Genomic DNA, 7413 nt, shown 5'->3' on the forward strand with positions numbered 1-7413 from the left:
TCAGGAACAACGGAATCTCTAGGCTGGCTCCCTAACACACATTGCTGATTTAATTTGATTTTCAAGGTGGTGGGTGGTGAGGGAGATGGTGATGGGAGCTGGAAATAAACCACCACCTACTTTACATCCCCATATTTCCACAACCATCCATTTGCATAACGACAGTCGCTTGTACACCCCCCCCCTTTGCGCGCCACTACAATTGTTACATTTCACTTGTGAGGCATAGGATTAGAGCCATTGGTGCAGACATAAGGAACAAGGGGACAAATATAATCCAGCCTCAAAGGGGGCTGTGAGGATGCATTCCATGTTGGAGGTTATGCTGAGGTGGGGTGCGCGCGGGGGGGGGGGGTGGGCAGAGATAAAGAATAAAGGTTTATGAGACCTAGCTCTGCACATCTTTAAGTCTCCAGTAAGCCACGCATGTACAGCCTTCTTCGAGCCTCCTCTTTACCAGTGCTCAGCTTTCAAGCATTTTACTCTCTCTTCCTCCCCCCCCCCCCACGGGATGGTGTTGCAGTGCCCACGTTGTTCCTCTCGCTGCATCGCCCTTCTCACTTTTATAGACATAGGCGATGGGGTGAAAAAGAGTGGCTGGAGGGAAAGGGTACGAGGAGTTGAAACCGAGGTGGAGGGGGGTGCTGCTGCAAGACTCTCAGGGGACGGGAGGGAAGGACTTTCAGGAGCGGGCAGGGAAGGATTAATGTTTGTGCAGCACTTTAAGGATGGCAGGCTCTGTACAAGTGGCGGGGCTGGAGGCTAGGAGGTGCTGGTGGAAGAGGAGGAGGAGGAGGAGGAGGAGAGAGAGAGAGAGAGAGAGCGCCGAAGGGTGATGGATAGACGAAAGACGGCGGGGGAGGGGGCGCACAGGAGAGGAGGGATGGGAAGCCAGGAGGAAGCGAAGGGAAGAGATAAAGGGGGAAGGAAGCCCAGGATTAGAGAACCCAGACGGGAGGGAAAGGAGCTTGCGGGCGGGCAAGGGGGGGGAGGGGGAGCCGAGAGATGCGAAGACAAATGAGGGGCAGGCTGGGGGCAAGTCTCCAGGGAGTGTGGGGGGGGGGAGGAGAGGAGGCGCAGGAGGAGGGAATGAGGTCGAGCGAGGAGTCTTCCCAAGGCGGCGAGGAAAGAGCACAGGGTGCCCCTCCGGCCCCACGACGACCCCTCCTCAGCCTTGGCACGCACGTCGCAGCCAGAAGTTGGGCGCGAGCGGGGGGCCGAGAGGCGGCGAAGTGGGCACGGGCGGGGGTGGTACCTTGTATGAGGATCCCGCAGAGGCTGTATAAGCGCAAGACGACGCTCGGTTTCAGCCGCATCCTGGGGGTTTCCCTCGGGCTGGTTGGGCGCGAGGCAGAGAATCCCGCAGCAGCTGCTGCTGCTGCTGCTGCTGCGACCGCTGTTCCCTCTCTCTTCTTCCTCTTCTTCTTCTTCTCCTCTTCCTCCTCCTCCTCCTCCTCCTCTCGCCGGGCTCGTCCTCCCCCCAGCAGGAGCCGCCTCCGCCGCCGCCGCCGCCGCCGCAGTGTCTCCCTCAGCCTATCCAGCGGGGTGAAGAGGAGGACCAGGGTCGCGCGGGGGTGCAATGGGGGCGGGGGGCGGCGGCTGGCTTCGCCCTCCTCCTCAGTTCGCCCCCCAAGCCCGTCCTTCCCTCGGTGGGGAGCACGCGGCTGCACACTTCCTCCCTCGCTTCTTCCTCGCCAGGAGTCGGCTGCCCCTTTCTGAAAACACCGGCCAAAGCTCCCTTCTTCGGCCGCCCCTTCTCCGGCCGGTCCGGGTGCTGAGGAGAGACGGGCGGGCAGCTGCGGCGCTCGCCTTCCTGCTGCTTCGCACGCTGCCTCTCACCTCAGCTCGCAGGGAGACTGCTCCGCTACACCAGCCGCTTTCCCAGCTCTAGACACAAGGGCAATCTCAGCGCGCGCACCTCCTCCTCCTCCCTCCCCCCGCCACAATGACCCCTCCTTTCTCCTAGAGGACTCCGCCCCCTTCCCCGGCACGTTTCCCTCTCTCTGAATAGCCGCGCCTCTAACTTGCCAGGCCACGCCCCCTCGCTGGGCTTTGGACCTACCCCCCCGGCACATTTTTTTATTTTTTTGCACAGCCACGCTCTCTTTAGCGTCCTCCCCCTTTCGCAGCCCGAGCCTGACAGGCAGCTGCGGCTTTCCAATAGGAGAGGGTCTATCCTGCGCTGCTAACCTGTCAGCGGGCAGCACCGATGCAAGAGGAAAGCTGATGAGTGAGTTCTGGGGACGGCGGGGGGGGGAGGGGGGTGTCCGCGTGTGAAGGGGACTTATTGCTTTGCAGCGCCCGCCCTCTTTGTCTCAACTTTGGACTGGCATTTGCCTGAGCCTATGAGGAATGCAAGCGGGGTGTTTCCTTGCCAGCCAATGAGCGGTTTAGGGAAAAGAATAAAAAGGTGTGGGGAGGTGGAAAGAGGGAAGTCGCTGTCCAAAGGTAGTTCTGAAAGTGGCCGCTTCTCTCGACTTGCGAGCACCCGGCGGGCTGAAGGCGGCGCCCGCTTGAAAGCAGCGGCGGCGGCGGCGAGAGCGTGCGTGCGAGAGAGCGCTTGGGAAAATGGGTCACAACTCAGGCAGCCAGCAGCGGCAGCAGCAGCCGATTCTTACAAGGATAATTCGCTATGTGCGTAGCTAAAGAGAGGGACGGGCAGAAGACTACGGGCACTGCTGATCGGCAGACGGGATCCAATCAGCTCTGGGGAGGTGCGGGGCGCGGCAGTGGATGACAGATTGCCAAACAAGTAAGAGGCACGTGTGGAAGAACCAGGGAGCAGCAGAAATGCCGGGAGCGGACATGAACTGCGCAGGGACGGACCCCGGAAGAAAGCACAGCACTCGCACTCCGCCGATCCTCTCCTTCTCACGCCGCGCTGCTGATCCTTTCCTCGCGTGCTAACTTCGCCTGTATCCCCCATCCCGCTTCTCACGCCCATGTAGGTATGAAGGCGTGGACTTGCTGCCAACTTAAAGTTACATTTCTGCGATGCTCTTGCTACTCCTCCGGAACTTCACCGTGGAGTCATAATTTGGATTTACACTGGCGTGAAGGATTTAAAGAGGTGCAGTCTGGTCCACTGGGACAAATGGAGGACGCCCCCCCCCCAGCGTCAGGTTGGCCTCTGTCTGCTCCCACCTGCCTCCCTTCTGATTTACACGCAGCTCAGGAGGGGGCCCTGGATTTCAGCTCCTCCTTCGTGTCACGTTTGCTCTTGTATAACTCAGCAGGCCAGGGACAAAACTAGGCTCCACTGTCATGCTTTGCTGTTGCCTATTATTGAATCTGGCTCCCGCTACAGTGGGCTTCACTATCTTCTTCCAGTATCACTGGGCACTGGGCACTGTTGATTTCATAGAAATCCTTTTGTATCCATTTTTTTCCTTCATTCTGCTTAATCAGAAGAATCTCTAAATACTGCATAAATTTATTAAATTTGTATCTTGGTGTTCAAGACAACTGACAGTAAACTAAAAATAGCAATCCAAATGTAAAAATAGGTGCCTAATTCACCAATAAAATAAACATTCACCAACAAACACAAAAAAGCAACAACCGTGGAATGTGTTGTCCATCCCTCAAGTGGATATATGAAGCCAATTGCACATATTATACTGACATTTAGGGAATGTTCCCACACACAAAATAATTGTTTTGAAGCTTATGCCTTCTTCTCAACATTATTCTTCCTCATGATCATAGTTGCTGTGAGATTTCTTGGGACACTGAAAACGGTATTGATACAGTAGTGTGGGGATCCTATTGTCTGCTACTGCACTTTCCTGCCATTTTAATGCTCAGGGATGAACATCAATGATATTGGAATCCCAGTATATCAGATAGCTATGGCTGTCCATAATGGAATGGCAGAGTGCAAATTAACATGCTGTATCTGAAGTGCATACAGAATAGTTTGACAGTAGAAACACAAGCAACACAATCTGCACAAGAGATATGCACCTATAAGCACATTTTCATTGTCACTGTGGGTGCATGTCTGGATGCACTGTGTCAGGAAGATTTTGAGCAACACATGGCATAACAGAGTCTCAAACAAAGATGTTCTCTCCCAAGCCAACATCTCTCTCCTGTCTCAGTGATGTCTATGCTGGCTTTGTCATGCCCACAGAATGGAAGATGGCAAAATTCGCAAGGACATGCTCTGCCAGAAACATTGCCTGGAGACAGTCAGGTGCATCCAAAGCTGTGACAAGAGTAGCAATGACCACCGGGAGGAGCACAGAGTGAAGGAATGCTGCAGCGCACCAGCAGCACAACTGGATGCCTTCATCTGCCCCAGCTGCCACAAAACATGTCTTCCTGTATCAGTTTCTACAGACCCAGCAGGCACTGTAACCTCCAACAGCTTGACCTCACCCAAAGGTGCACTCCTTCATTGTCTTGGGATAAATGGATGCCAATGATATTTGAGTACAAACTAACATGAGAACCAGCCCGAAGTTGTAGCATATCTCAAAACATATAAACACAATAAATTATAGCAAGGGTTTTCAAGCTTTTTGAGTCCATGGCACCCTTAACACCTCTCATTCCAATGCTCTCCCTGCAAGCCCAATGTAAGGGGGATCTCTCTGTAAATAATACTCTGCCTATGCTGCTGACAAGAGAATTCCATTCTATAAGATTAGAATCCTCCATATATTTCTTTGTTCTTATTTTAGTAATGGCACCTAGTATATCCTGTTCTACTTTTTCTATGTAGCAATATGGACAGAGGTAAAAGATGTTTAATAACATGGTGACTTTTCCACACCTACTGTTCAGCTTGAATAGCATCCTTTCCAGGTCCTTTGCCATTTGCAAAGCAGTCTTTGGTGCATCACTGTTCAGGATGCTCCATACTGAACAAATTTATTGTATGCAAATCTAGCAGTTCATTGACTGCTTTCTGAGAGTCTCAAAAATATACAACTCACTGTATCATTCTGCTCACAACATGAACCACTTTATTTTTTTTTTTTGTTTTATCCTATTGGATTCTCTGTGTAAGATGCAGTTTGGCTGGCTCATTATCTAGTTGCCTTCTGAATGACATGCTTTGTTGAGTTAAGTTCTACAACCATTTCTGGAGTTGGATTAATGTAGCTTTTTAAATAGACTTCATTCTTTGTCTCACTAGCATAATTTCATTTTAGTAAGCCTCAGGCCAGTAATTCTTGAAAGTCATCTTCTTGCTAAAGGTAGTTGTGGATCCTCACAGATGATTCTTTTCAAAATGCCCATACATTCCCTGGCAGGCTTATTTTTAATATTCTCTGTTCAATAATCTCAGCATATTGTAGCTATATTGTAGCTTGATTTTTTATGGTCCAAGTCCTGATATGTGGCAGACTTCTTTTCTACCTTACTGAAATAGTGTAGCAATCAGCACTAAGCAGTAGGTGTGAGGTACATTGGATAGGTCACATCTTCTGTTAATTATTGATGCCAGTGTATGTATCTTGGACATTGACAAGTGTTTGCCTTGAAATAATCACCTGATAATACAAGACTGCTCCTGTGTGCACAATACAGGTAAACCATTGTTATTGGCCTTGTCCTTGTCTGAACCATTCTACATTGCCCATGACATTTGATTTTATTTAGTTCATGCATTAAGGGCACCAAAGACTTTTTTTTAATGAAACCTTACTCTCCCCCTGCTTTCTCACATGCATGCACACAAACAATTAAAGTCATGCATTAAAGTGCATCTTATAAAGTGCTTAATCAATAGGCTGTGAACCTGTCATACAGTAAAATCCATGTAAAATCCATGGGCTTCACAAAATGAAGTAACACCACTATCGTGTGGTAAAGAGATGTCTAATGATTAAATTGTGTTACTATTTGGCTTCTGCAGAATCCCCCTTGCCCCCCAAAAATCTAGATTTCTTTTAAAAACAGATTACTAGGAAGATAAGGAATGGGATAAAAGATCAGAAATTGATAAGGATAGGGAATAAGAACAAGAAATAGTAAGGAGGGGATGAATGCATATTATTATTACTATTACTATTACTACTATCATCATCATCATCATCATCATCATTATTAACTTCATTTTTACTTCAGTCTTCCAAAGCTTCCCAGGATCTTCTTAATCTTTGCCATCTTGCGCAAAGGGCCAAACTACACTTGATGCTAAGTAAGTGAATGTTTTTCTAACTGTTAATAGTCACTGTGTGTGTGCCAAGGTGGTGGTGGTTCTCCAAAACCACGGCATGTGGGGAAGAGAAAACAGCTGCCTCCTCCCACTTGAACCCTCATGTTTCTGATAAATATTGCATCCTCAAGCTTGCTGTTCATCCTAGAAATGAAGCATCTATTGGTAACAATGGTAGATTCACCCTGAATAAGAATAACAGCCTCAGAAGCATTTATGTGTCAGATCCAGGGTAGGGGAGAACAGTGCTAGCCATGTGGTCCATGGTCCCAGGGAAATGGAGCAGGGTGCCATGGGTATTTATAGTTGTAGAAGGTGCACATCACTTGTGTGATGCATTTGGCATCATTATATTGAGAGAATAGGAGACTCTCTTTTGTTTATGTATCTGGGATCAAGAATACAGTAAGTTTCTCTCTCTCTCTCTCTGGTCATTCCTTGCTTCCCATGTGAGTGACATCCATATCATGTCCCCTTGACTTTTCTTTTGCTGCTTGGTAAACATGCACTCATCCCAGTGATCCATTAAAAATAAATTTTAACTTGACTACAGGAAGAAAACTGTCATTTATCCTTGGCCCAGTGACCAATGCGTTCACCTGCCACAGCTCTGGAATGTAAATAGAATCAGGAAAAGTAGCTTTGTATGAAAAGTTTGGCATTAGAGCTGAGGAGGAGTAAGGTGCACTTCCTCAAGTTCAAGGTTAATGGAGACCAACAACTCTCTGGTAGGTAGACAGAATCAGTTATTGTGGCAGCAATCCTAGGCATCCTTACCTATAAGTGAGCCCTGAGTAAAATCAGTGGGACCTCTGTAGGTAAACATGCATAGGATTAGGGTACAGGGCTGTTACATGGTAAAATGGTGTAAATAGTCATGGTATTTCACACATGCAGCAAAGGACACAGGTTATTGTGTTGGGGAAACAACTCAGGGCACCACAAATGCATCAGTGCAACTGCACTGGTTTAGCCTCACTGAACATAGCTAATATGTTTCAATAGCAGTAAATGCAATATTCTGCACTTAGACAGGAATCACCGCCTGCACAAATAGAAGATGGGAGGCACATGGCTTTCCAGTAGTACATGTGAAAAGGATCCACTGGTCTTAATAGACCAGAAGATTAACATGAGTCAATGGTGTGATGCTGCAGCAAAAGAAAAGCTAATTTGATTCTATTCTGCCTTGGTCAGACCACACTGGAAATACTTTGTCCAGTTCTGGGCACTACAATTTA

The 7413-nt window shown here is 48.7% G+C and overlaps 1 protein-coding gene across 4 annotated transcripts in view; it reads right to left on the bottom strand.

Moving 5' to 3' along the window:
• The window catches only part of CADM2 (cell adhesion molecule 2), a 372199-nt gene extending 370269 nt beyond the window's left edge, over positions 1-1930 (bottom strand). For all 4 annotated transcript variants that reach the window (XM_082220768.1, XM_082220770.1, XM_082220769.1 and 1 more), the window contains exon 1: positions 1256-1930. In XM_082220768.1, coding sequence (XP_082076894.1) covers positions 1256-1316 — 61 coding nt within the window. In that variant the 5' untranslated portion in view covers positions 1317-1930. The remainder of the gene's footprint in view (positions 1-1255) is intronic.
• Between the last annotated feature and the right edge of the window lie 5483 nt (positions 1931-7413).

Source organism: Podarcis vaucheri, assembly GCF_965113315.1.
Source record: "Podarcis vaucheri genome assembly, chromosome: 4".
In the NCBI taxonomy this organism is placed as follows: domain Eukaryota; kingdom Metazoa; phylum Chordata; class Lepidosauria; order Squamata; family Lacertidae; genus Podarcis; species Podarcis vaucheri.